Source organism: Serinus canaria, chromosome 4A (assembly GCF_022539315.1).
Source record: "Serinus canaria isolate serCan28SL12 chromosome 4A, serCan2020, whole genome shotgun sequence".
NCBI classification, from domain to species: Eukaryota; Metazoa; Chordata; class Aves; order Passeriformes; family Fringillidae; genus Serinus; species Serinus canaria.
The window spans coordinates 18,987,734-19,015,665 of NC_066318.1; the positions used below are offsets into that span (position 1 = coordinate 18,987,734).

Here is a 27,932-nt window from a genome sequence, read left to right on the forward strand (position 1 = left end):
TTTATTTCTATATTCTAAGATGCCAAACTCTAAGTTTTCCACCCTGTGATATTACACACTTCTAACCAGCTACACACCCATAATCCCAGTGCTATCAATCAATTTTGGAAGTCTTCTCCACAGCCTCAGGTCAATTGCAGTGTTCTCTTGTAGCTCTGTGCCTTTAAGCACAGAAAGTTTAAAATTCTCAGCATCTAGGATTCCAACACCTCTCCATGCTGGCATCCCTGGATTCATCTTTCTATCCTCCAGGTTTTGCTGCTCCTCTCCCCTGAGAAGATGAAGACAGTACAGTCCCATGGCCACTGTACAGCCCTGGTCTGTGGTGCTGTGCTTCCTCCCTCCTTTGGATTTTAAATAAGCCACTTTGGGTGCTGGAAGGTCACCCACCATTTGGGTGTCTTACAGACCTTCCAGTTCCAACCCCTGCCACAAGCAAGGACCCCTTCCACTAGACCAGGCTGCTCCAAGCCTGGCCTAGAAACACTTCCATCGATGGGGCAGCCACAGCTTCTCTGGGCAACCTGTGCCAGTGTTTTATCACTTTCACAAGAAAGAATTTCTTCCCAATATCCCTCCTAACCCTGCCCTCTGTCAGCTTAAATCCATTACTCTGTATCCTGTAATTCCAGTTCTGGATAAAGAGTCCCTCTCTGGTTCCCTTGTAGGCCCTTTCAGATAGTGAAATGTGCCCTGAGGTGTCCACACAACCTTTCCCAGGCTGAACAATCCTGAAAAGCCCCAGCTCTCTCAGCCTTCCTTCTTCAGGGCACTCCAGTCCTCTTATTGACTTCATGGCCTCTTCTGGACTTGCTCCAACAGTTCCATGTCCTCCTTATGCTGGGGGCCCCAGAACTGTGTGCAGGACTCTAGGTAGGATCGTGGGAGTGCAGAGTGGAGGGGGAGAATCCCCTCCCTCACCTGCTGCCCATGTTCCTTTGGGTGCAGCCCAGTTCAAAGGGGCTGGGAATGCTCACTGCTGACTCATGGTTTTTCATGAGTTTTTTGTTAACCATCACCCCCAAGCCCTTCTCTCAGGGCTGCTCTCAGTCCGTTCTCTGCCCCTTCTGCAGCTGTGCCTGAGATTGTTCTAACCCAGGTGTAGAATTTTGTACTTTTCACGTGATCCCACCTCTCCAGCCTGTCGAGGTCCCTCTGGATCCATCCTTCCTTTCCAGGGTGTGACCACACCACACCACACAGCTCAGTGGTGGTCAGCAAACTGGCTGAGAGTGCCTCAGTCCAACAAACCAGCAGCTCAAAACCAGCTGTTCCTGGTTCTGGCTTTGAGTGACTCTGCCTCTCACCAACACAGCCTCAGCCTGGTGTGCTCATCCTGCCAGTCTCACCTGGTAACAGCCCAGCAGCAGATAGGGATGCTTCCTTGTGCCATGGCATTGCCTTCTGCAATACCACACCGTAGCACAGGACACCACACCTGGCTGAGCTGTGCAGTTTGGGAGAGGAGCTCTTTGTATTCGGAACCACAGCAAACGTGTCAGATTTGCTGGTGCAGTTGTGTCGATGTGTTTTTGCCAAAAGAAAGAACAGGGCTCTGGTAGCCTGGAAACAAGTGGTTTATTAACAGAGCACCATTACATAGGGCAGTGTCTGCTCTGGGCAGCCTATCTGCCCTCCATTGCAAGCCATTCATTGGCTTCTCTGAGCGTTCCATACTCAGCAAAACCAATACCCTGAAAAGAGAGGGAAGAGAAGGACATTTTCTTCTTTGATGTTTCCTCCTCATCTCTGAGCTCTGTGCATAGTGCTCACCTGTAAGCAAAGATGGTGCCGGTTGCTGGAGCTGTGGCTGGTTTGGGGGCTCTGTGGGCAAGGGGATCATGGCTTGGGGCTGGATTCCTGAGATAGCAGGAATCTTGCTGGGCTGCTTCCCTTGCACACCCCACAGGATGGGGGAGCACAGGAAGTGGCACACAAGCATTTAGTGGGTTTTTTTCTCATCTAAATCTGAATTATCCAGTCTCTCCCCCCAGCTCTGAGGGGGCAAGGTGGACCTGTAGGAGGAGATGAGTCTGTGCTCAGGAGAGCTCATCCTCCTCTCCTACCCCCAGCTCCCTTCCTTGCCCGGCCTGACCCAGCTCCAGTGTTACCCACCCTCCACTGAAGGGGACTGTCCTGCAGCTCTGGAGCACAAACTGCACCATGGGAGCTGTCTGCATCCTCCTGGGGAGGATGGAGATGGAGACCAAGCCCTGGAGCCCCCTCTGTCCCTTTCTGCATCCTTTCTGTTTGCAGATAAAAACCTGGGCACCTCATTCCACTGACAGGCCATTATCTCCACCGATATTGTGAGAAGGAAGAGGCTAGCCTGCCAGGCAACAGAGACTTGAACATCTATAAAAGGCTCTTGTTTCATCCTTCCCAGACACTTTACCTCTCCAGGCAGGGCCCTGCTCTGCTAGCACAGTGGCAGGGACAGCCAGCTGCCTCCAGGAATGTTGCTGGTTGTGCCCAACTTGCTCCAAGGCCAAGGTGTCTGGGACTCAGGATTCAAGCAGTCAACAAGGTCATCATGGTCATTCACATTTTATTTTCTGCCTTCCACCATGATAATGTGGTATCCGAACTTGGTCTTGACTGGAGGGTCTGTGTACACAGGCTTGTCCATGCTGCTCACAGGCAGGGCAAATGCTGCCTCCTGGAATGGTCCCACCATGGAGCCTCTGGTCATCCAGCCCAGGTCTCCCTGCATCAGGGGACCGTCGGGGTTAAGCTCCGAGACTCGAAGCAGGGAAGGGGGGGTGATGTGGCCGTGGGACAGGTCCTGCTGGTGATGAGCAGGACGCAGGCTCCCGCAGCCGCTGCCTGGCCCCACTGCCCTGTCACGGTGCAGCACTCACTCACCCCTTGCCTGGCCTTGTCCTCGCTGTACTGTGCCGCCACCTCGCTAAAGCGCTGTCCGGACTTCAGCTTCTCCATGGCCTCCATGGCCCGGCCGTGCTTCTCGCACAAGATGTGCCTAACCTGGAAGGGCGGGCAGCGGGGCTGGGGCGAGGAGCGGGGCCGGCGCAGGACGAGCCTGCAGGTGCTGGGGCGAAGAACCCGCACCTCGCCTGGTCCCCGCCGTCCCCCGCGCTCACCTTGACGGCGCTGCCGCCTCCCTTCGGGCCCTGTGCTTTGCTCTCGCTGCTGCTGCCGCTGTCGCCGCCTGTGAATCGAGCACCCTGACACCAGCCTGGTCCCCGCCGACCCTGCCGGGCTCTGAGACCGGTTCGGCCCCCACCGCCCCCGGGCTCCAGCCCGGCGGGTCCCGGTGGTGCCCCAGAACCCCCGCCCGGCCGGTCCCGGTGCCGCCCAGCCCCGCTCACCCTTCCCGGCTTTGCCGCCGCCTTTCCCTTTGGGCGCCATCTTGCCGCCGTAAGGCCCCCACGCAGCCCACTCCACGCCGGGCGGGGCCGCCCCGCCCCGCTTCGAGGCCCACGGCTGCCCGCGCTGTGCCGGCGTGGAGCTGCCGCGCGACACGGGGTTGTACCCGCCTGGACGGGGCTGGAGCCACCCGGCACACAGGGCTGCGTTCGGCATCCACGGCCGTACCCAGCGCCCGCCCACGGCTGTCCTCAACACGCAGGGCTGTCGCCCTCATCCATCCCTCCGGCCCCAGGACTCCGAGACCAGCCCCAGTCCACCTCTCCCCACTTCCAGTCCTCCCCCCGGCCTGTGCCCAGGGTCCGGGGCTGTCCCCAGCTCCCTCCCAGCACGAGGGCTGACCCAGCAGTCCCCCCGGGCTGTTCTGTCCCTCTCATCCATCCCAGCTGCCCCTCGGACTCTACGTCCGTCCGCAGCCCCTCGCACCATCCCCGGCCCCCGCTCCGGCCTGTCCCCAGCGCTGGGCCGTCCCTGACACCTCACGGTGTCCTTGCGCCCCACCCGCCCCAGAGCCACGGGGACACAGGAGCGGGCGGCAGGCGCTGTGAAAAGCCCCAGCTAATGGGGCCGGTTCCCCTCGAGTCACCCAGGGCTGGCAGGGGGTGCCCACCTCCCCAGCCCCGGTCCCTCGGCAGCCCAAAGAAGAACAGGCACAGTCAGGCAGCAGGGACCACTTTACCAAGCTGGCGAGATAAAAAGTACAGCATTCCATAGTTGGCACCTTGGCGGCCCCCACCCCGGGGCAGGGCTGTCTGCCAGCCAGACTCTTCCCGGGAATCCACTGCCTTCCCAGGGGAATAGCTGCAGCCAGAGGGAGCAGGGAGAGAGCGGCCAGAGACGAGCACTCAGGCAGGAAGAGCCCCAGGAAGAGCATGTTCCTCCAGCCAGGGAAATTAGGATCTTGATCCCATGGCCAATCTCCATCCCATGGCCAACCTCTGTCCCACAGTTGACTTCTGGCCCACTTGGATATGTCACCCCAGCAGCATTGGCCACTCCAGCTGCCAGTGGTGCTGGGGGTGTTGCAGGGGGGTCCCTGCCCCATGCTTGCCCCCAGCCCCCTTTGCCGACTCTGTCCCTGGTTTCCTGAGCAGTCATGTGCAAAATGTACCTGTCCCCAGAGCTTCCCAAGCTGTGCCCTGGCCCCATCACATGCCAGCACCCTGCCACTGGCTGGGGCCACGGGATGGGGGTGAAATGTGGACATTCAATAGAGCTTTTCTTGTGATTTTTTTTTTCCTGAGTTTCTCAGCCTGGCTCTTAATTACAGGCTTAAATCTGCAGCCCTGGGAGAGGAAAGAGAGAGATGGGCAAATACCAGGAGGGAGGAGATGGGAACCCACTGGAGCCTCAGTGGGATCAGATCCAGGGTGGTGGCAAGGATTGGGAAGTGTCTGCCTCGGCTGTGCTCCCCAGGGATGCAGAGCTCCTGGTAGGGCAGAGACCCCCCAGAGCAGACCAGGCCCCTTGGAGGGGCAGCTGAAGCACTGCTGTGGTGCCTTGCTGCTGCCTGGACCCACTGCACCACTCCCCCCGCAGCACAGGAGGGCTGGAGTGTGTTGAAATACATCAAGAAATCAAGCAGAAATTTTCCTAAATGCCCTGTTTCCTTGTCAGCCGTGGCTGGCCCTTCCTGTTTCTCTGGGCGTGTGGCCGTGCTCCTGCTCGGAGCTCACATTTCCTCCCTGCCCTGCCCCGAGCTCCACACCACAGCCTCTGTTACTGGCTGCTGGACCCCCATGCTGGAGCCAAGCCAGGAAGAGGCAGCTGGGAGTGAGGGGGATGAATCCCACCTGGGGACGTTCAAACCCTCTTCCACGGCCCTGTGCACCTGCCCTAATGGCATGTGTCCCACTCGGCCTTGCTCAGCTCCCTGGTAGCCAGAGGGCACAGGTGAGTGGTGGGCAATCCTGGGGGGACCCTGGAGTCACCAGGGAGGTGGCTCAGGTGAAGTCCATCTGGATTCCAGCCACCATCTTGGTAGTATCTCAGGACCTCTGGTGGCCAGGGCAGCAGGAGAAGTTGTCACAGGGTCTGTTGTAGAGATGCAGGAGGCAGAGCTGGGGATTAGCTTCCTTCCCATGGCACAGCACCCTCATTGCCCCAGTTGGCAGGTGGGTGCAGGACCCCCGGCATGGGAGTGGGGTGGCTGCCAGACCCCCTGTGCAGTGAGGCCAGGGGGAACTGGTAGTGGAGATGACCCCAAGGTTTGTTTTTGGACTGAGAGCTGAGGAGCTCCAAAATGCAGCATTCTGGGGGCTTTCAAGGGGTGGGGATTTGGCTTGAGGTGGTGGCGCTGGCTGCGGACGCCGGGTGCCAGTTCCCTGTGTGCTAGGGAGGATGCTCAGGGCAATGACAGGGAACCTCCTGTGACTCTTCAAAAGCAACCGCAGATCCAGCTGAACCCCTGGCGTCTTCCCAAAGTGCATCTGTGTGTCCAGCTGAATTCAACCAGGGGATCTCTGCATGGGAAACTCAAGGTACAATGTCAAAGGGAAGAGAATCAAACATCACCACCACTGTGCATTAGAAAATCTGTTTAAAGTACCACATGCCAAAGGGACCAAAAAGTCTCAAGCTGTTTTGCTGCAGGCATGGGGCAAGACCAGAGGCTGTGATCCTGTTCTGCTTCCTAGGCAGGTGCCTTCAATTCCAGGAGCTGGCTCAGCCAGGGCCAGTTTCAGCAACTTCCCTCTGTGGGAAGGGCCCAGAGTTATGAGACCTTGGGCTCCAGCCACTGCCTCTCTGTCAGCAGCTCTCCAAGTAAGGAACAAAAGCAGAAGAACCCCCCAGCAGGATACAGGGCTCCCCAGCAGCCAGGACAGGCCTCTGCAGCAGCGCTCTCTCTGCAGCCATTGTCACCCCTCTGGCTGGAGGAGCCCCTGTGTGGTCAGGGCTGGCTTTTGAGGCTGTTTTCACCGTCCAGCTCAGGGGCAAACTCTGTGATGACCCTCCGGGCCAGCGGGTTTGTGGTCTTGAGCAGTTCGGCGGCAGATGGCCGAGTACCGGGGCTTGTTTTGCTGCTCTTCTTCTGGAGCAGAGCTTTAAAATCCTCATTCCTGCTGGAAGACTTCCCACTGCTGCCCGCTGCTGCCAGAGACTCGCCAGCTGGGGAGCCTGAAGTCTTTACAGGTGAGTGGGAGGTGGGTCGGCTGCTGAAGGTGTCACCAGGCTCTTTCCGCCCCAAGACCTTCCTCTTTGACCTAGGCACCAAAGGGACATGGGTGGGAGCAGTCTGGGGCTGGGGCGAGGTCCCAGAGCTAGGGGCATGGTAGTGTCCAGCCTGCTCTGCTGGGGCAAGGTGATAACATGAGCATGGCAGGTGGTGCTCCTGGCAGGTAGGACTAATCTGCACCTTCCCTCCTGGTTGCACTCTGCTCAAGGCAGAAGCAACTGGACTGTCCCCAAGGATGAACATTGGCCCCAGTATGAAAAATGGAGCCGTCATGGTGGAGAAACACTTGACCCAGAGCTGTGACAGTGGGTACAGGGGCTGTCCCCTCCAGTGCATGCACCAACCTTACCTGTGGATCACTGTGAAGAGATCCTCCGTTGTGCGGGATGTTGTGAACACCTCGTCGTCTTCCTCCACGATGGACTCGGCTGTCTTGTCGCTGGCAAAGCTCTTCTCCTCCATGCCGGCTTCCGCTGAGCTGCCTGTGAGCAGGGAGAAGACAGCAGTGAATCCCCCGTGCAGCATGGGGAACTGTTATCCCTGGGGTGATCTCGCCACAGGGGTGGAGAGACCCTCACCTTGCTCTGAGACAGGCTCACTGGCAGGCATGGTGCCCACAGCCTTGGGAGATGGTGGATCCTCAGCATCAGGGTCGCAGCAGGTGGGGTCAGTGTCCAGGGTGATGATGGGGCTGGGGGTGGGTGGCAGGTCCCCCAAACCAGCTCCCAGCTGTGCTGGAGCTGGGATGAGTGGCAGGTACAGCACGCTGGGCTTTTTGGGCACGGGCGGGGGCACCTTGGCCTTCCTGCGCTCCCCCTCAGCACCGCTCCGCTCTGGCCGCAGCTCATCCAGGCTGCCCTGCGAGAGCTGCCGGGGCCCCGCTGGGGTCAGGGACAACTGGGGCTCCCCCAGACCCCTCCTCAGCTCCCCTCTCCGCAGCACCACAAAGGCATCTTGTGCCAGCCCCTTTTCCTTGGCGGTAGTGCCTGGTGGGGATTTAGGGGACAGTGGACCCTCCTCCCGCAGAACTGGGGGCTTGGGCAGGATGCACGGGGGGCGCCTGGCGAGTGGTGGCTTCTCTGCCACGGGTGGCTTCACTTTTCTCTCCGGCCCTGGGCAGGGGATGTGTGCTGGCTCCTCTGTGTGCTCTGGGCCATCAGTGTTGTCCTCTGGCTCTGAGCGGCTGATGGAGCGGAGACGGACAGAGCGCAGGTCGGACTGTGTCACCACGGGCATGATGGGTGTGATGGGACTGGTCTTCTGGGCCAGCTTGGTGCCAAAGGTGGAGTCAGAGTGGTGCCGGCTGACCTTAGTCTTCCCCTTCAGGGAGATCTTCAGCCCTGAGAGGTCAAGGTGGGCGGGTGGAGTCAGTGGGACGTCGAAGGACAGCCTGCCCTTGGGGCTCCTCTCCATGGGGGATGTGGGGGGCAGAGAGGATTTCCTCTCGGGGACCAGTGGCCTCACACGCACCTGGTGTGGGGAGTGCCCCAGAATGGTGGAGGTGGGTACAGTGGGGGTTGGGGTCTCCGACTGACTGGAATACCCGCTGGATGGGGACATCAGCCCTGTGGGTCTGCCTGGTGAGGAGGTCTTGAGGTCTGCCTCGGCAGAGAGCTGGGAGGGCGTCGTGGCCCTGGAGACTGAAGGGGACACGAGGGACTCAGAGCTGCCCTGTGTCTTGGCACACTCAACAGCTGTGGTCCCTGTGGTTGTGCTTGAGCCAGAAAGGGACTGGTAGGGATCACTGCTTGCCCTCCAGTCCATGAGATGCCACTGGTGGGGGGCAGCTGTGCTGTTGGGCTCCCTTCCTGCACTCCCCTGGGGGTTGGTGTGCACTAGCCGGTGACCCTGGAGCTCTGGTGGGATACACAGGCTCTTGGGCCGCTGGTCCTTGGGCAGTGCCGCACTGAGCCCCACATCACCGTCCTGCCCCTCTTTGATCAGTGAGACGCTGCGTGTGGGTGGCGAGGGCTTCTTCTTGGCCTTCTTCAGGGAGATGCTTTTGGAGCGCCGCCGTCGCTGCCCCTCAGGCTCCAGCCCCAGGGAGATGTTGTCAGTGCTGGTGCTGCCCTCGGAGCTGGCGCTGGGGTAGCTCAGGGCATAGTTGGCGCTGCCCCGCCGGGTCTCAGCATATGCGATGTCCACAGAGCAGAGGGACCCTGAGTCAGTGGGCACTGACAGTGACCGCTCACGGAACCGGCACCCTGCCCGTTCCACCTCCAGCTGCGCTGGCCCTGCCGCTGGCCCCAGCTCCTCTTGGCTTCCTGGCAAGAAATTCCCCTTGGCTCCCTGGATGCACCCGGAGCTGGGGGGTGAAGCAGGCACTGGGCCAGAGAAAAAGCTGGGCCCATTGCTGCCCATGTGCTCTTCTGTGGCAATGAAGAAGGAGGTGGAGGCGGCGGGTGAACCTGGGCTGGGTGATGGGATGAAGCTGCCCTGTGAGGTGCAGGTGGGCCCCTTGCCTGGGCCAGTGGTAAGGCCGGGGGGGCTCCCATAACCCGGGGGGGTCCACGGCGGAGAAAAAAGGGTGCCCTGTGTCCCATTGCAGGCACTGGCACAGGGGTTGGCTGCCCCATCCATGGCAGCAGGTGGCTGGCAGTGGCGGGCCCCGAGGTCACTGAAGGTCTTTCTCAGTGGGGCTGAGAGGGGTGGACGAGGGCTGATCTCCTGGGACGTCATCCCCCTACTCGTGGTCTCAGGCACAAAGCTGCAGGACAGGGACTCACTGATGGGTACATGTGTGCTGGATGTGGGGCCGTTGGCGCTGCCTGCGGGGAGAGACACAGCTTGGTGAGCACCATCCCGCCTCTCTCACAGGGACATGGCCTTCCTCTGCATGCTGTCCCAGCCTGTGGCCAGTCTTGAGGCTGCACCTCTGCTGAGGCATAAAATGTGGGTCTGTGGCATGCTGGAATGTGCCATGGACAAATAAGCAGCCATGGTAGGAGGCTCTACCAATAGGGACATCAGTCCCATGGCAACCAAAGTGTTGCCCTGGTGCTTCATGATGGGGACTCAGATGGGGTTCAGGAGGAGCCAGGTCAGGCATTGCCAGATGGGACAGAGGGGGGCATGGTGGCTCACAGTGCCACCCCATCACAGGAGCCAGCAACCCTGCTTTGAACACCCCCAGCAGACAGGGATGCTCAAGGCTGTGGTGGGCTGAGGTCTGACTGACTCCAAGGAGGAGCCGTGACCATCCTGTTGATGGTCTGACCACTGTCATGGGAAGAAACCTTCCTCCTACCCTGTGAAAACTGCCTTGGAGCAACTGGTGCCATGGCTTCTCTCCCTGTTTCTACCTCCCTCCAGAGAGAGGCTGACTCTGATTTCTCTACACCTTCCACAGGGGACAGCAGGACAGAACCCCTGAGCCACAGTGGCTGCTGTTCCCAAGGGTCCAACGCCAGCCTGGAAGCACTCCAGCCACTCTCACATGCACTCCAGCCACTCTCACATGGCATGGCCAGCTCGCCAGCTGCAGCAAAGATCTGGCCAGGTGTGTGCCCCACAGCCATGGCACCCTGAGACAGGGTCTGCCCATTGGGAAGGTGGGCACAGGGAGCTGTTGGAGCCGAGGCTGGGTGACTCCTGCCTCAGAATCCTGACTCAGGATGAAGGGGCTGTCCCTGATGCCATGCCAGCCCCAGGCCAACCCAGTGTCACCAGTGAGTGAGCACCTCAGTGCCTTGGGAGGGCGCAGAGTCAGGGTGGTGCCTGCACCTCCCCGCGGTCTGGGTGTCCCCGGGAGCCCGTCTGTGCCTGGGCTGGCTGCCAGCCCCGGGATGGCTGTGCCACCATTAGGGCAGCTCTGGGAGCTGCCAGCCCTGCCTGGGTGCAGCCTGCGCGGTTCTTGCCGTCACCTTGGTCTCGCAGGGACAGGTTAGGGAATCCAATAATGGTCCGTCTACGCCGCAGGGTGGACTTTGGGTTCATCGCAGTCTCTGTGTTAAACAGGGAGTGACGAGCACTCACGTGCCTAGCAAAGTGCTGCCCTGTAGCCAAAACAAACAGCGGTACACCACGCTGCTGGCCGGGAGCTCGGCCCCCTCCATTGCCCATGTTCTCTGTGAGTCCCCAGCCTGGGATGGTGACACAGGTGGGAGTGTGGGATGCAGGATGTTGGTGGGGTGAGCACGGGGGAAATGGAGGCACGGTGGGAATGCTGCAGACGGAAGTGGGATGGTTGGAAAGCCACAGACACCAGCCCTGTTCTGTGTGACAGGCACTGGTCTGTGCTGGTGAGGCTGGGCCCAACACCACTGTGCTAAGCCAGAACAGGGATGGGTACATGAGGCATGGAGAGGGAAAGGGACCAATATGGCCCTGGCACAGCTCTCCATGATGGAGGGAAAGTGCAGAGACACCTCTGCCCTTCAGAAGGGGCACCTCACCCAGCCACTAGCCCCTGACTCTGACCTGGGCTAGAGCATGGCATCTGTGTCTACAAGGACTGGGCAGGACCGCGCTGCTGGGAGCTGCAGCCCGAGAGGATGAGCAGATGGACAGACAGGGGAGACAGGTGAGACAGGCAGGGTGGACGGTATGTGGTGAGAGCCCAGGTGACAACAGACCTGACTGGCTGGGTATTACATCAGGGATGTGAGACCTGCCGGCAGCATGGCCAAGCGGACCAGTCACACAAAGCTGCAGATGGCATGAGAGATGGCTGGGAGTGATGGATGCCAGCATGGCCCTGCTGTCCCCTCTCTGCCCTGGTGCCCACCTAACCCACGGCAACACAGCTAGCAGCCACAGCCCCCTCCCACCACCCATCCCCTGCCCCAGATGGCTGCTGGGGTGCATCTCTGCCTGCATCCCATGTCCTCCCACCTCGCCATGGAGTGCTGCCCTACCGGAGACATTGATGGGGACAATATTGGTCTGGATGGAGCTGGGCTGGTGCCACTGCTTCTCCTCCTCGGGGGGCAAGGGGAAGGCCCTGGGCCAGGGGGGCTGCTTGTCCGGGCTGGTGGGGAGGCTCAGGGAGGTGTCAGGAGGCTGAGCACTGAGCACAGTGCTGCTGGTGGTCTCCTCTTCAGCCGCTCGCTGGCTCGGGGGCTACAGGAGAAAGGCATGTCAGCCACTAAAGGGACAAGGATGGAACGCAAACAGGGACTTGCTGCCTGCCCTGCCACCTCAGAACTCACCATAAGCACGAACTCAAGGCGCTTGGCAGGTGGGGGTCGAGGTGATGGTTCAGGGGAGGTGTCAGGGGGCAGGTGACCAGAAGAGCGGAAGGTCTGCCCAGTGACCCTGCTCTCGGTGTACTGCTCCTCATACTCCTCTGCAAGAAAAACAGCACCTGGGACCCTGCTCCTGCTGCCAGATCCTGGAGCAAGGTGCATGTGAAGGGATGGTGACTGTCCCCTCTGGCTGTCCCCAGCCTAGCTGGCCATCCCTGCTCAGGACAGGCAGGTCAGAAGGTGAGGAAGGGAGACCCCAAGGAGGGGAACTGAAGAAGTGCAAGGATGCCAGCAGCTTGCCCCACTCCTCCCGGGGTGCAGTCAGGTGATGCGGTGGTCTCACTGGGACACAGCCCCACTGGGGACAGCCAGCAACTCAGTGCATCCCCATCCTGTAATTGTTGAGCTAATTAATGCTGGTGGCTGTGGACTTGCAGAAAGCAGGGCTGCTCAGGCTGACTTAATGAGATTACAAGCTGGGGGATAGCTGGGCTGCTGATCTCATCTGATGCCTGAGGAGTATCTGAGCCAGGGCCACGTGACAGCCTTGGCCAGAAATTGGAAGGAAACAAAACCACTGGCCGTGTTGATCAAGTTAGGCAGATCAATGACAGGTCCATTAGGCCCTTGTGAGAACTGTGCTGCGTAGGGGCTTGTGGGTGCCCTGGTAGCCTAACTGGCATCAGTGGCCTCAGCAGGCAATCCTGGTCCCAGTTGCTTTGACACCTGCAGCTGTGACTTGGGAGCAGAGATCATTGAAGGACTACTGGAGCCCAGGACCCAACTCCTGAGGCCTGGTGAGGTCCAAGGAGTGGCTCGGACATGTGTGTGGGAGATGAGCTCAGTCTCACGGTGGTGACCTAGCCTGGGGAGCACCCACCCACCACCCTCACCCAGCCCACTCCAGCCCCTCTCCTTGCTACCTTGCAGCAAGCTCTGGAGGTTGAGCTGGGCCTCCTGGTGCAGTTGCTCCATGCCTGGTGGACGCCCAGCTGCCAGGAAGACGTTCACAGGCTGCTGCCATGGCAGCTTGGTGGGGGCAGCTTTCTTGCTCTCGAGGTCCAGGTTAGAGGTGGCTGTAGGCAGAGGAGAGTGGGATCAGAGGCAGGTGGGGGGCAGCTTTCCTGCAGGTGCCAGCACAATGCTCATCCCACCCCAGCTCTCCTGGAATGCTGGGATGTGGCTGCATCCCACCCTGGCAGGCTGCTGCCTGGAGCTGGCTGAAATTGGGGAAGGAAGCCAGCCCTGCCACCCATGCCTAACCACACCCGGGTGCAGGAAAAGCTGCACGCTCTGGTGAAGCAACATCCTGGCTCTGGAAGAGCAGAAGTTGCAACTGAAAGGCTGGAGCAACAGACCCACTGCTTCCATTGCACTGCAGCTCGGGGCCCACCTGCCTTTCCCTGGCATGGACACCCCCAAAGCTCTCCAGGGAAGGAAAACTCTGTGAGGATTGCTCAGACGTTCTGAAACACCCTGATGGGTGGAAAAGCCCCTGGGAGCAGGATCTGGGCTCAGCAGTGAACTGGCCCTGTGGGGAGCTGAGGGCTGCTCCCACAAATATGTTTTGCCATGGGAACATTGCAGCTCTGGCTGCGCTGAGTGGATGTGGGTTTGTACCCAGCATGGATTCTAGGGAGTGCTACCCCACTGGTACACTGCCTCCAAGGGCATCCACACCCTGTCAGGCACAGACTGGGTCTCCGTGAGCTTTAAACAGGGATATGGATGACTAGGGTGTCATCCTTGGAGATTCAGGGCTCATCCTCTGCTGCACGGTCTCATCCCCATCCCCATCAGTTGAGATGCTCCGATTACCAGCGTGTGACAAACACTTCCCCTCTGCCACCTGCAGCCCAGTGCCTGGCCCCAGGAACACACTGCCCTGCTGCCAAAGCCTGCTCCATGCCAGGCCCCAGCTGAGGCAGTGAAATCAATCCAACATATCTGGGAAGGGGAATGGCCCCAGAACATGCGAGGAACCCCCAGCACAAGCCACATTTCCCTCAGCCCCCATTGATCAGGCAGCTGTGGTCCAGCTCATCTGCACTTCATCCTAAGCATCCCCCTAGCTGCTCATGGTGCCATCCTGCCCCCATGAGCCTTCCTGCTCCCAGATGCCCTCCTGCCTACAACATTCTTGTGCCCCTGGGTGCCCTCATGCCTACCCTTCCCCCAGCTGATGGAGCCTGCACAATGCCCAGCACCCCAAAGCAAGGTGCCATGTCCCCACCCTAGTTACTTTTATGATTTGTTTCCATAACGACAGGCCTTAACACTGGGGTTTTTTTCCTTTTTTTTTTTTTTTTTTCATTCCTCCTCCTCTAAATAATTTTACTTGTTTCCATACCAACCAAGAGGTGTTGGGGCACACGTGTGCATGTGTGTACCATGCACAGGGCAAGGTTAGGCATCTCACCAAAAACCTGACCCCCAGTGCCAGAGGCAGAGACCACACCTTCCCCTCTGCAGACTCCAGACCCCACAACCTGCTGGTTTTGGCGAGGTGGGGGATCCAGTGCTGCCCTGTCATTTGTGAGAACAGCCTAATGGTGCACCCCAAATCCTAGCTTGCTGCACCCCCTGCCTGGCTCACGCAGCCCCAGCCTTTGGCCTCAGCACAGGTGATGCTCCTCACCTTCTGCTTATATATCCCCCTGCAGCCACCCTCACCAAGGGCTCAGGGATGTCCTGAGCAGCCCCTGCAGCTCTCCAAACCCCTGCTGCCGTGCCTGGAATATGGAAGCTCACCTCTGCTCCTCGTTCTGCTCCGAGTCACCCCCGCCACTCACCTCGGGCGCCGACCACGTGGTGAAACCACAGCACCAAATCCGGGGCCGCCCTGGGCGCGGCGGAAATGTGGCAGCACCCACGCCCAGCACCCTGCCCCGCCGCAGGGGCAGCTTCGGCCACAAGGGGAACACGCAGTGCCGGGGGTCCTCCCCCGTGGAGCTTCCCCCTCTTTGCTGACACATGCTCATTTGGGACTGTGAGTGACACGGCGCAGTCCTGAGCCGGTGTGGGCTGTGGTGCAGGCACTGCTGGCCTGCTGGCATTGCCGAGGTGCTGGCATCACCAAGGCATAGACATCGTGGGCTGCATCTCTCCAGCAGGGGAGAAGGAGTAGGGGCAAAAACCGATGAGCCGAGCACTCTCCTGACGCCCAGATGGCCCAACCGTGCACTGCAAGGACAGCACTGTGCCAGAGTGAGCAGCACCCCGAGGCTTTGGCTCCCTGGGAGCAGCCACTCCGAGGGTGTTTTAGGAGTAGCATGCCAAGCCCAGCACCACACGACAGCTCGGAGATAGGGTGTAAGGAGCCAGCAGTCCTGATTCAGTGCCACTGCCACATTGCTCCCAAGAGACAGGCAGTATTTCGGAGCAGCCTTATGCAGGCTCAGTACAAGGGCAGGTTGTAAGTATGCGAGGAAGCCCAGATGCCGCCCCCATCTATGGGCACGGGATGCCCCAGCCAAGCGGGAGTGTCTGGCAAGAGGAGACAGTGGCTGGCCGGGATAGGGGAGCTGAGCTGAGCCAATGCCCTTGGCAGTGACCCTCCTACCACGCTTATCAGCGACAGGCTCAGAGCACAAAATACCTCTGAGGGGCTCCCACCCCGTGGCAAATGCCTGCAGGAGATGAAGGCATCCTGGGACGGGAGAGCCAGAGGGACAGCTCCATCCCACCAACTCCAGCAGTCTAGACCTGAGCCTGGCCAGCCTTGCTGCTGAGGGAAACTGAGGCATGGCTGGTGGGGGGTTCCCCATACTCCTTGCTGGCTCCAGGCACCCTCCTGGCCCCAGGGCGTGCAGAGAGGAGCAGGTAGCATCCCCTACCCTGCCTGCCAAAGGACATCTGCCTGGAATGTTCTCAGCTGCAGCAGATGCTGCAGCCTCAGAGTCCTGCTGAGCGTGAGCTAGTGTCCAGGCTCGGGGTGTTGTGGCCATGGCGGGTACACAAGGACTGAGGCTGAATTCCTGGGAAGTTCTCTTGAAGGGGAGCTGAGCTCTACTCTCTCCTGCAGGAACAGCATCCCTGCAGGATCCCAGCCCCTCAGTATCTCCTGAGTCACCCCTGCTCCATGCCAGAATCCCTACTCACCCACAGCCCAGGCATCCCGAATCCACAAGGAGATATTTGACAGAGCCATCAGAGCTGTTTCAATCCAGGCTGAAGCTCCTGTGAAACGATGCCTCTCGCTTGAATTCACTGCCAAACTTCTCCCTCTCAGGCTCGCTCCCCACGTGCAGGAGGTGCCGGGGGCACGTCTGGAACTGCTCGGACCCTCTGCCAGCGTGGAGCACTGTCAGGAATGATGTAACGGCAGCAGCAGGCGATGCGCCATCAGCAAAGCAGCCATGGCAACGGGTAAAGGCGCAGCGGCAGCTGCCGCCGCTGGTCCGGAGCACCGAGCGCGCCGGAGGACGAGGGCAGTGAACTTGGGGCCGAGACCGATCCTGAGAGCACCCGAGCCCGCCGGCCGGAGCCGTGTGCCGCAGTGCCGGGACCGGATGCCACCAGTTTCAAGCGAGTGCCCGGCCTGCCCTCGATCCTGGGCTGCTCGTTGCCGGCGCGTGCGGCTTGGGGACATTCCTGTGGTACGAGCCAGGCGCATGCTGCTCCACAGCGAGTGGAGAGGAAGTGAAAAGAGCTCACAGAGGGAGCTGGCAGCGGCCGCAGAAACACCTCCTGTCCCAAGCTCACCCCCTGCCGAACCGGACCTGCCGGACCAGCTCCCTGCGGGACGTGGAGCCGCGTCCACGTGTACGGCAGCCCCAGGGCCAGATGCCCACCCAGGTCTGAATGAAATCCTGAAGCGACCCCCTGCTGACACCCCCAGGCCCACTGCCAGACGGCAGCGGTGCTCACTGAGCAGCCCCGTGTGCCACTTGCACATGCTGTGCCTGGGATGAGTCCTCACTGGGGAAGCCAAGAGACTATGCTCTCTCTAGATCTGACCCTCTCCAGGACACCTCCCACTGTCACATGTCTGGTGGCACACCTTCAATCCCCCAGTGAGGCAGGGCCACCTGCACAGGTGTCTGACTTGCTCGTGGTTGAGGCCAGAGGGGCAGGAAGCCTTTCAGTGGTGCCATGCCCAGACCCCAGCTTAGCCATGCCAGGACTCTGGTACAGCACGTCCCCGTGCTCCCACGCAGGTGCCCAGCAGCATGAGAGGCACTGAGAGGCCTTAAACACCGGATCTGCCTGAGGTTTTCGGCTCTTCCAAGCTCCTTGTCTAACAAGGAATCAGCTGCTTTTTGTACTGATTGGAGATAAGGGCACTGCAGAAGTTGCTGGTGGCAGGGCAGATTTGGCAGCTGTGAGGGTCCCTTGGCTCATGGGGAGATGGATGGATTATGTGAGGTTTCTATGAAAACCACTAGCAGCAAACCAGTCAATAATGTCCCTGTCCATTGGCGGGACTCAGAGCTGCAGTGTGCCAGGACATCCAGTCCCAGCAGTACGATGGGCCCTGGTCAGGGAGTTTTAGCAGGAGGGGAGGTGTATGTGCTGCAGGATTTGGCCAGTGAGCCTGGCCCACGTGGGACCTACTGTGCCATTCGCCCGTGCTGTGGGGCTGGGAACTGCCCACAGCTGTGCTGGCAGCAGGGCTTGGCCCAGGACCCCACCAGCCAAGGTGGACTCAGGCTGCTCCCTGACAAGGGGCTGAGATCCACTTCTCCCAGGGCCAGAGCAGCAGGACTGGGGCAGGCATTGGAGCCCCAGAGTCTGGCTGGACCCAGGTTCCTGCACCAAGCCCTCCACCATGGGCAGTAGGACCAGCACCCAGATTCCTCTCCCAGCTGTGCTGTGGCTCCCTGGGAGCCTGACAGCATCCTCATACTGCAGCCCTCACTCTCCCATGCTTCCCAGCAAAACTCCAGCCACAAATCTTTCCTGAGAGCCTTGATAAGCCTGGCATGGCAACCTGTCTGACCCAGCCAGTCCTGGCAGCCCAACATTGCCTCATCATGGCCAAAGGAACCACTGGGCATAGGGTGGCCATGGTTGGTTGTCCACCAGCCTTCCCACAGTGATGTCCCCAGCCTGGCTGGGACTCTTCGGTGGCTCATGGAAGCCCAGGCAGTGCGCACCACTCTGCCCAGTGTGGGCTGCTGTGCCAGAGGCTGCTTCCAGAGGCTGCTTCCAGGAAAACATGGCTTCCCCTGTGCCCAGCTGGTTTTACTGTCCGCGGGGCCAGGACAATGTGAGGAAGTCGCCTGAGAGGGGAATGTGGCCAGAGGTCCTGGGACAAAGGAGCCTGAGACCTGAAATCAGCTACAGCAGGACCGAGAGCAGTGACAACAGCAAGGGTCCTGGGTGTCTGTGATGTTTGTATCGACCCATGGTCCATGGTCCCATGGTTCTCCCTCCTGCTGTCAGCAGCACATGGAAGCTGCCAGGAGGGCACAGAACCACCGGGACAGGCAGGTTGTCTGTCACCACAAGACTGATGAGTAGTCAGTAGGACATGTGGGCTGGGAGTCTCTGTCTTTCTCTTGCTTTGTCAGAGAAAGGACATCCCCAGAGAAAGGCTGGGGTATGGCAGAAGGATTTAAAAGGGACAGAGACACTCTGCAGCTCAAGTCAGTCTGGGGAAGGTGGCACAAGACTGGTACTGCTGGACAGCACTGATGCCAGGGGCTATTGCATGGCCTCCAGAGGGTCTGTGCCCAAGAGCTGCCCCCAGCCCAGGGTCCTGCCCTGCAGAGTGAGCAGTGCCTGCAGATCTCACTACCCCCACTGCCCGCCTCAGCCCTGCCCTACTGCCTGTCTTACCTGCCCGCTGCCAGGGTGCCAGGAGCCACTCCAGTTTGGCCATGGCTGTGTGTGCTGGGGGAGGCCGCTCGCTCTGGCGACCCAGGAGCTCCTGCCTCAAACCAGGCTGAGAGCACTGAGCTTCCCCCCGTCCTCGCTGCCTCCAGCTCCAGCGGGGAGAGGAAGTGACCAGGAACTGACTGTTTGAGTCAGAGCCACAGCCCATTGTCCTGGCCCTGGCCCCTCTTCCTTCCCCGGGGAAGGATGGTGGAGGGACCGTGACTCTGCACAGCCCATCCCACATCCACCCGCCTTCACTGCAGGCCACCCAGGAATGCACATCCCTCTGTGTACATCCCGACTGCAGCACCTGGAGAGGGATGCCGTAGCCAGGACAGGAAGGACTCTCTGAGCTGGACAGGGTCATGGAACCAAAATATCCCCCAGCTGTAGCTGGAGCACCATCTGAGAGTGGTGGGTGACCTGGGGGGACACGGCACGTGGGGCCCTGTCCTCTCAGCAGAGCATGGCTGTTCCTACATGGAGCAACCACAAGACCCCTTGTGGGGAAACCAGCACTGGGAGCCTGTGGCTGTTCCCAGCCCGGCTGAACTGCTGCCGCCAGCTCCCCCAGTCCTTACAGCTAACAAAACCAGGGGCCCTTCTGAACCCCCTGGCTCTGAGCTGGGAGCTGCCAGAGTTCCCAGAGCTTCATCTCACTTCAGCTTCCTCCAAAACCTGGAGCAAAGGCTCCTTGGGGACCACTTTCCCAGTGCCCCAGGAGAAGCTGAGCGGGCTTCTCCCAGAGGATGGAGGCTCCTGGGAGCCAGGGCTGCAGGAGAGCCAAGAATGCTGCCCCCAGGACAGGCTTCATTCAGGAACATCCCACACCAGCAGCGACCCACACCCACCCCAGGGCTGCTCCTTATGGAGCCTCAGCTCCTTCCCCTTAGCAGATAAGCTCCAGCCTGGATCTGCTGCCACCTCTCTGCACGGAAGCTTGTGTGCAACTGCTCAGGAACGCCCCAGGCACTGAGGTCCCAGCAGCCCTATGAGTGTCCAAGTATTTGTTCAAGCTTTACATCCAAAACGAGTTTTGAGGCATGCAGTGCCAAATCCCACCCTTCCCTGACCCCAGCAGCCAGATGCAGGTCTCTCCAGGGAGACCAGGCACCTGAGGGAGATCGGCTGGACATCTCCAGGCTGGCGGGGAACTGTGACCTGAGGACAGAGATGAGCCAGCTCTGGGCAGGGCCTGGCCCCACAATCCCCCTTGGGCCCTTCCCACAGCTCCAAGAATTCCTTTGACAATCCAGAAGTGTGATCAGTTCTCCCTCTAAGTGGCACCCTGAGTGGGAGAGGCAGGCAGGGAGCAGAGCAGCATCTGATGGTCTGCTCATCTTCCATGCCTGCAAATGGGAGCCAAGGGCACTGTGCTGGCACAGCATCCCTCATCCCACATGATCTGCAGGCCAGCACCTTGTGGTCCAGGCACTGCCTCCCGGTAGGGAACAGGCCAGCATCCCATGATTCCTCTGCGTCCCACAGTCCAATCACTGCCTGCTTCCCATGCCCCCAGGAGAGGAGCCAAGGATGATGATGGATACCGACCAGCCCCATCCCTCTCACCCCCTCCGACCCGCAGCTCAGCCTCTCTCCTGGTCGCCTCCTGTGCAACCCCAAGTTCTTGTGCCCCATTGCGGTGCTTTGCACCCACCGCTACAACAGCGCTTGCAAAATTAGACAGCGTCAGGTTGTGCTGCCACCCTCTCTGCCCACTGATTATTAAGCTGCGACAGTCATTTGGGCTGTGACAAGCAGTCCCCATTCTACAGTTTCTAAGCAATCTTCCCAAGGTCCCTCCCAGGGTTGTCAGTTACCTGCTGCTGCCCACACTGCTGTGTCCCAATCCCAAGCCAGCAGGCAGGAAAAGGGCAGCAGGAGCTGGGGCCAGCAGAGCCCAGCATGCTGCACTCCGTGACTCCAGGACTCTGATGGGCCTGGTGCCAGGAGTTGTGGCAGACCCCAGCTCCTGGCTCTTCTGGCATTCCCAGGAGCTGGGCTGGAAGAAGAGCTGGAGTACTGAGGAGGGTTGCTGAACTGCCTGGACCAGCTACATAGGGACAAAGGAGTGACCAGACAGGTCCTGCTTCTCTGACCCTGCTTCCTCAGAGGGCATCTGCCCTCACTGTCTGCTCCCAGCTCCAAATGAGTCCTCTGCTCCCTCTGCTCCCCCTCACAAAGCTCTCTGCAGAGCTACAGGGCTGTCCGCCTCCCCAAGATTGTTTGTGGAACAGAAGCCCCCAGACACCCACCACCACTGTGATGTGTGGGAGCAGGGAACTGGGCTGTGGGGGCTGCACAGGCACTGGGCTCCCTGCCTGGGGGCCCCAGCTCCGGGGACAGCAACTACAGGGGCTCCCCACTACGGGGCTTGCTCCCCACACCGTGGGGCTGCATTCCTGCCTCCAGGGCTAGCTCCTCACTGCCGGGGCTGCAGCCCAAGGCCCAGGACTGGCTTCCCACAGCTTGGGACTGGATTCCCATGCCCAGGGCTGGATCTCCACTACCCAGGCTGGCTCCCCCCACCTTGGGGCCGTCTCCCCGTGCCCAGGGCTGGCTCCCTGTAACCCGGGGCTGGATCCCCGCAGCTCGGACAGCCAGCACCTGTATCACACGCCGGGGTACGGCGGTGGCCCCACTGCCAGCCGCATCCCGTGCCGTCCCCGACAGCACAAGCCTCGGCCGGGGTGACCTCTGCTCGCGTCCTCCAAGCGACCCACCGGGACCGGGGAGCGAGGAGTGCCGAGCCGCAGCCCGAGCAAGCCCGAGCCGCCCCCTGCCCGCCGCCGCAGCCGGGGGTCGCGGGGCTGGCAGTGCTCCCGGGGGCGGCGGGGGCGCGGGTTCGGTCCCGCCCCGCCCGCGCCGGTACCTGTTGCCGAGCGCATCCTGCTCCGCCGCTGGCTGCGCGGCCCCTTCCGCTGCGCGTTGCCCATCCTCCGCCGCCGCACGGCCCGGGCTCCGCGCGCCGCCGCCCCCGGGCCGCCCCCCGGCCGCCCCCCGCCGGGCCCGCCGCGCCGCGCGGGGAGGAGCCGCGAGGCCGGGCCGGGCCGGGCCGCATCGCTCCGCTCCGCGCCGCTCCGAGCCCAGGCGAGCAGAGCCGAGCCGCGCCAGGCGGCACCGGCACCGGCCCCCGCCCCGCCGCCCCCTCGGAGCCGAACGGGCGCCCAATGGCGGCGGCTGAGGGGGCCGGGCGGGGGCGGCGCGGGATTCGGGAATACCGGGGTGATGGGGATGGGATGGGGGGCTTGGGGCTGGGGACTACTGGGGTGATGGGGATGGCGGTACCGTGGCTGGACACCCCCCGAGGAGGCAGGGATTATGGGGTATCAGGGTGATTGTGGGGCGGTGCCGGGGCCGGGCACCCTGAGACCACTAGTGTGGGGATACCAGGGCTGGACAGCCCCCAGGGCGATAGGATTGGGTTGGGGGCCCTCGGGCTGGGTAGTCCCCGGGGAGTCGTTTGGTTTAGGGATGAATAGAGGGAGTCCTGGGGCTGGACAGCCCCGGGGTGGTGGGGACGAGCTGGTGCCAGGGCTGGGCACCCTGAGGCAATGGGGCTGCGTGTGAGGTCCTGGGGCTGGCCACACCAGGGTGTTGGGGCTGGGTGGGGACCCCTGTGCTGTCCCTTTGGGGTGGGTGGCTGATCTGGGGATGGATGGAGGCAAGGGGTTGGGGACCTCTGACAGGAGGCAGAGGTCAGCTCCAGGAGCAGCTGGAGTCATGCACAGAGGGAAACAGTAGATGTGGGAAGAGCTTTGGGACTGGGTTTGGTCCGGAAACCTGTGTGAGAGCTGCAAGACATTGCAAAGGCCAGGCCTGGGGGTGATGTCATCTCAGGTAGGAGAAACAGGGTCGTCTCTGTCTGCCAGTGCCTCCAAGGTCCCCATTCCTGGTATTGAGAGTCCTGGGCAGTGCCATGATGGGGCTGTGCCATGACAAAGCTCAGGGACCCCCAGGAGTCTTGGATCAGCTACTGCCCTTGGGTTTCTTCCCCTGGCTCAAACCTCACCATATCCCTCTCATGGGGAAAAAAGCCCTTTCGGAGTGGGGAAACCTGTTCAGCATGCCAAGACCCTCACGTGCAGAGCGCTTCACCCCTGGTAGCCAAGAGGCATTGGGATGGCTCAGCCCAGTTGCTGTGTCCCAGGACCGAGCATCCCTGACACATCGGATCTTGGCATCCATATAGCAACAGAAAGGACCAGAAAGCGCTGGGAGGTTGTTATGGAAACAGCCACAAATTGGATCAGTACTTGGTGCAAGGAGCAGTTTGTGTGACTGATGTGGGAGCAGGTGGGTGTGACAGCCGCAGAGGTGCGGGGGCCCCGCGGTGGCACCCCGCTGCCCATGCTGTGTCCCTGTTCTGGGGCTGGGCTGTGGCAGTGCCTCAGCTCCCAGGGACCCGGGCATGGGGCTGTAGGTACCTCACCCAGCCTCTGCACTCCCCAGGGAGGTGAAGGACTGGAGCGAGTTTGGGGTGGTTTGCAGAAATTCCAAGAAGAAAATACTTTCTGCACTTCCCCAAGCCCCAGCTGAGCCCAGCACACGGTGTCAGGCAGGGGGGCAGCGGCCTCTGCACAAACAGCCCCACTGTGAGTCATGGTGCTGCGATCCGGCAGCGTGGCCGTCGTTCTGCTCCCTGCCCTGGGGAGTCACGCCAGGTGCCCATCACTCCCAGTCACTTGCCAACTTGTGCGGGACAGCCCCGGACCCCGCCTCCTCCTCGAGCCCCGTGGGCACACACGGCTGCCTGCACTGTCCTGGCCACACGGCTCCCGGGAGCCCAGAGAGATTCCGGTGGCTCATCCAGGACACCGGGCTCACCGTGCCGGGCTAAGGGCAGGAAGGTGCAGGTGGCCGAGCGGGGACATGCCGGTGCCACGGCTCAGTCCGGCCCGAGCGCGGGAGCGGCTTCGCTCTGCGCTCCCGGAGCAGACCCTCTCCTGGCAGAGAACCCAGTTATGAAGAAGCCATAAACATTTGCTAAGTGGCCGAGCTGGTTATTTTCGGGCCAAGAGGCCATACTAACACTCACAATCAGCGAGGCAGATGAGCTCATTGGAGAACAACGGCTTGGGGCCGGGCCAGAGTCGGGGAGCAAGGCCAGGGTTTCCAGCCCCGCGCCGGCACCATGGCGAGTCACTCCCAGGACTGTACTGGACTCTGAAAGGTGCCACGTCCCAGCAGAGCCACCGGCAGGGTTCCCGCGAAGCTGGAGGGCAGAGCTGGGACACCGAGCCCCATAACACCTTATGTTGCTGACGTTGGCCCCGAAGCTGCCCCCCCGCCCCGAGGCCCGGCAGGGGATCTACGTACAGGGCTGGAGCTGCCGTGGCACCTTCGTGCCACCTCGAGTCTCCTCCAGGCTCTGCATTCCTGGGATTCCTTCATTGCCCCAAACATATTTCGTTGCTCGTGTCCTAGTAACTGCACTGGGGGCCTGACCGTCCTGCCCAGGAAGGGCACTATCAGGGCTGCCCTCCCTGCTCCCAGTGTGCCAAGACTGCAGAATGCAGTCACCTGGCTCTGCTACACCCCTGGCAATGAGAGCTCGGCACAAAGCTGTGTGTGGGGTCAGGCAGAGGGGACAGGGGTGCCCCAGCCCCCATCACCCTACAACAGGCACCCACACCCCCAGAGCTTCCTCTGAATGCCCCCCAAAACAGCTGTGCCAGAGAGCAGCGGGCAGCCACGTTGCCACCATGTGCCGTGGCACCATCACTAGTACCTGTCATTTGTGAGCCTCTTACTGGAGACGTGGGGTGCCAGGGGTGGCATTGGCACCTCCCCCGCACTGCCACTGGGTCCCCCAGCCCCTCTGCAGGGGCACACTGTGCACCTTCCTCCCGGCGGGGTCTCTGAGGAGGCTTCCTGTCTCAGCCCGAGTGGGTGAGGAGGAAGAGGAGGGACACATCCAGTCCTTGGGCTGGGCACGGGCACTGCCAGGGAGCAGAGGGCACTGCACCCTCCCGGGGCTCTGCCCGCTGCCACCATGGATGTGTCCTGCCTGCGAACCCTCCCGTGATGGGCACTGGGTGCCCAGCTGGCCCCATCCAACCATCCCCATCCCTTGGTGCTCACAGGCAGGAGCGAGGAGCCGAGAAGGTGGCTGTGCCAGCCCTGGGGCTGCTGCTGCCTGCGCCCACCTGCAGTGACAGCCACCATATCGTGCACCCACGACTCCCTGCCCTTGTCCTGCGGTGCTGCCAGGCCCTCCCGGGATGGGGCAGGGAGTCCCACAGGCAGGAAAGAGCAAAACTCTTACTTACCCAACTCTGCCTCCTCCTCTTCCTCTCCCCGCCGGGCCCCAGGCCCGGGGTATGGCAGCTGCCCCACAGCTCAGGGGATGCCCCCAGCCCCCATGGCCGGGATGGACTGGCGGCTGCCCTGGCCGGGAGCGGGAGACAGCCACAGCGCCAGCTCTGGCAGTCGCTTGCTCGCACTAAATCGAACCAGGTTTCTGGAGAAAGGCTGGATGGAAACGCTTCTCCCACCCCAGCCCAGGCCCTTCTTAAAGACATAGCTACACAACCCTGCTGCGGGTGCTGGAGCCGTGGAGATTGAGCGGGGATGGAGCATCCTGCCAGCCGGTGTCTTTCCGGTGGGTCTGAGAACCACAGCAAGGGATGAGATTGGTGGAGAAGAGATGGCATCCACACCTCTGCTGCCAGCTGTGCCAGCCTGCATGGGTGCTGTGGGCAGTGCCAGCTGACCCTCCTGTAATTAACAGGGGCCAGGCAGTCAGGTGAAGCTTTCCTGTGCCTGGCAGCACCCTATGGCTGTCAGGGAGGGGGCTGTCCATTCCCCCCTGCCCTTGGCTGGCATCCCAGTGCATCAGGAAGGGAGCTGGTCCCACACAGGCAGTGCCTTGCAGGTGGCCTCGGCAGCCCTCTCTGTGCCTGACAGCCAGGACCACCTGGGAGGCTGCTGCCTGCAGCTGTGGGGAGGGGAATCCCCCATTGCACAGCCAGAATGCTGGCTGTGCAATGGGGGATCTGCTCTCCCTGCTCACAGGACACAGCTACGTGAGAGGCCCTGGGGACGGCTATGACTGGATGGTGACGGACCTCTCCCTGCCCAGTGGAGAGGTGGGGGCATTGGGCAGCCGTGGTCACAGCAGCCAGCTGGGAGGGATGGGAAAGCACTGGAGCAAAATCCTGACATAAGGGGAGGTGATCTCAGGGCTGAGTCCACAGTCCCCCCATTTCCACAGAGCACAGACCAAGCACAAGACAACTCGGGACTGTCCTTCCAGAAGAACCGAAGCACTGATCCTGGCACCCTCAGCATGCCAGGAGCCCCCATCTCTGCAACAGGCACACGTGCACACTCTCAGACATGTACAGAATCACAGACACGCGTGCACACTCTCAGACATGTACAGAATCACAGACACGCGTGTGCACTCTCAGACATGTACAGAATCACAGACACGCGTGTGCACTCTCAGACATGTACAGAATCACAGACACGCATGTACCAGGAGGGCTTGCTCTGCAGTGGGGATATGTGGTGCTCTGCTGTCCCCTTCCTCCTGCCTGGCTATGAGGACACTGAGTCAGGACCCAAGCTCACAGTGGGGCCATGCTGCTCCATATTGATGCAGCCGCCCACTCAGGGTGCCAGGAAGGGAGGAAATGGCCTCTCACAGGCCATTTCTAGGTAACAGGCAGAATTACCTTTTTCTATGTCTGCTTTGATCTGCTGCCATAAATTAACTCAAGGAGTAATGATTCTCCTCTGATCCCTGCACTGCCCACCACGTTCAGTCACCCCATGCCACACAGCTCCATGTTGGCTCCTGGAGCTGTCCCCAGCTGCCAGACACTGTGCTGTGCCAGGCTGGCATCTGTGCAGGGTCAGGCTCCAGCAGACAGATGGGGGACAGTCCCCCTCCGTGTTGGTGGGTACCCCCACAGAGTCACATGCCTGCCACTGCCCGAGGTGCCAGCCCAATTCCCTGCCAGGCATACTGGTGCCAAGGCAGACAGCCAGTGGGAGAGGAGGAGGAGGATGGCAGAGCTTGTTGGCATGGCTAAGGAGAAGATTCTCCTTGCCAGCATCCTTGGCCTGTTGGGCACTGCACCAGATCCTGCTCCATCCAGACTTTGTGCTGGCAGCCAGTGGCTCCTGTGCACGCGTGGGGACTGGAGTGTGGCCAGCCCTGTGTCAGCACCTGCAGGTCAATGGGGATGGCCAGTGGGCTTGGCACTGGGTACCCAGGGAGTGCTGACCAGGCTGGGAGCTGGAAATGCATCCCCAAGGGACTGCTGGGCTCCTATGCAGCCAGGAGGGTTCCTGTGGTTTCCTGTGTCCCTCCCCAAGGGTCGTCTGCTCTCCAAAGCACAGCCCACTGGTATCTCACTGCATGGATAACTTGCACAGGTGCAAGTTATGGGGAGCCATCCTGCACTCCCACCTCTGCCTCCATGGAGCACCACAGAGCTCCCTACAGCTGGAGAACCATCCTGCACTCCCACCTCTGCCTGCATGGAGCACCACAGAGCTCCCTACAGCTGCAGAACTGGCTGCCAAGGCACGTTCCAGCACTTGCTTCCACACGGAGGTGAATGCATCCCACATGCTGACTTAGGATGACGCAAACTCCAAGGAGACACATAGTTGAAGCCAATCCATGTTCCTGGTCCGTAAGTGCTGCCATATTCCCAGCCAAAGTGAGGCTGTAAGTGCTTCCTAAGAAGAACCAGGAGCACCGGTGCTCGTAGAGTTCCTTCTAAGCTTGGTCTGCAGAGATGGGCTCCGGCAGGAGGAACCAGAAACATCCGGGGTGTCCAAGGCTGTGAGGGAAAAGCAGTGGCTGAACTCCCTCATGCTTTCATGCAGTTCTTACTGGGTGAAGGGGGTCCTGAGGACCTGCTCTCCCCAGGGGACCTACTGCCCTTGGGGGCCACAGCCCAGCTCCTGAGCAAGGGCTGCCAGCTCAGCTTTCACATGAATCCTTCTAAAATACCACCCAAGGGTGAAAACACTTTTTTTGGAATAAATGTTTAGATCCATCCAAGCAGGAATCTCAGTCCTGAAGAAAACCCAGCAGGGTGGAAGAGAGGTTGCAGCAATGAGCTGGAGATGCTATCCTCAACATCAGCTCTAAGGATGTCCCACGTGTCCCCCCCAGCAGGGCCAGGCTCTGCAGGAACCCCACACCCACAGGCAGTGGAGCCAGAGGAAACTGTGGAGGTTGGAAAAGCTCAGACAGGGTTGCCCTTTCCTTGCAGGAACATCAGAAGGGTATCCTGCCCCTCACGTTGCCTGCAGCACATATTTTCAGGGAGTGGCCATCGGCCCACTGCCGAATATGGCTTTCATCCAGAGCAGGGCTGAAGGGAGCTGTGTGTTAC

General features: G+C 60.9%; 2 protein-coding genes across 9 annotated transcripts; both read right to left on the bottom strand.

Moving 5' to 3' along the window:
• Positions 1-2,531: 2,531 nt before the first annotated feature.
• PIN4 (peptidylprolyl cis/trans isomerase, NIMA-interacting 4) lies at positions 2,532-3,454 on the bottom strand. 2 transcript variants are annotated; one of them, XM_050974466.1, is made up of 4 exons: positions 3,330-3,454; positions 3,102-3,169; positions 2,866-2,985; positions 2,532-2,659 (listed from the first exon to the last, which is right to left on the bottom strand). In XM_050974466.1, exons 1-4 carry the CDS (start codon positions 3,367-3,369, stop codon positions 2,549-2,551), a joined length of 339 nt encoding a protein of 112 aa, XP_050830423.1. In that variant the 5' UTR covers positions 3,370-3,454; the 3' UTR covers positions 2,532-2,548. The 2 variants fall into 2 exon arrangements, with proteins under 2 accessions (XP_050830423.1, XP_018769719.2); XM_018914174.3 differs by having other exon boundaries at positions 2,532-2,707.
• Positions 3,455-4,043: 589 nt separating this feature from the next.
• NHSL2 (NHS like 2) lies at positions 4,044-27,316 on the bottom strand. 7 transcript variants are annotated; one of them, XM_030228708.2, is made up of 9 exons: positions 18,532-18,719; positions 15,850-16,051; positions 12,672-12,824; positions 11,713-11,849; positions 11,419-11,623; positions 10,426-10,557; positions 7,141-9,330; positions 6,912-7,044; positions 4,044-6,590 (listed from the first exon to the last, which is right to left on the bottom strand). In XM_030228708.2, the coding sequence occupies exons 2-9, from the start codon at positions 15,896-15,898 to the stop codon at positions 6,278-6,280; spliced, it is 3,312 nt and encodes a 1,103-aa protein (XP_030084568.2). In that variant the 5' UTR covers positions 15,899-16,051; positions 18,532-18,719; the 3' UTR covers positions 4,044-6,277. The 7 variants fall into 7 exon arrangements, with proteins under 7 accessions (XP_030084568.2, XP_050830417.1, XP_050830421.1 ...); XM_050974460.1 differs by lacking the exons at positions 15,850-16,051; positions 18,532-18,719 and adding an exon at positions 27,054-27,316; XM_050974464.1 differs by lacking the exons at positions 15,850-16,051; positions 18,532-18,719 and adding an exon at positions 24,843-25,038.
• Between the last annotated feature and the right edge of the window lie 616 nt (positions 27,317-27,932).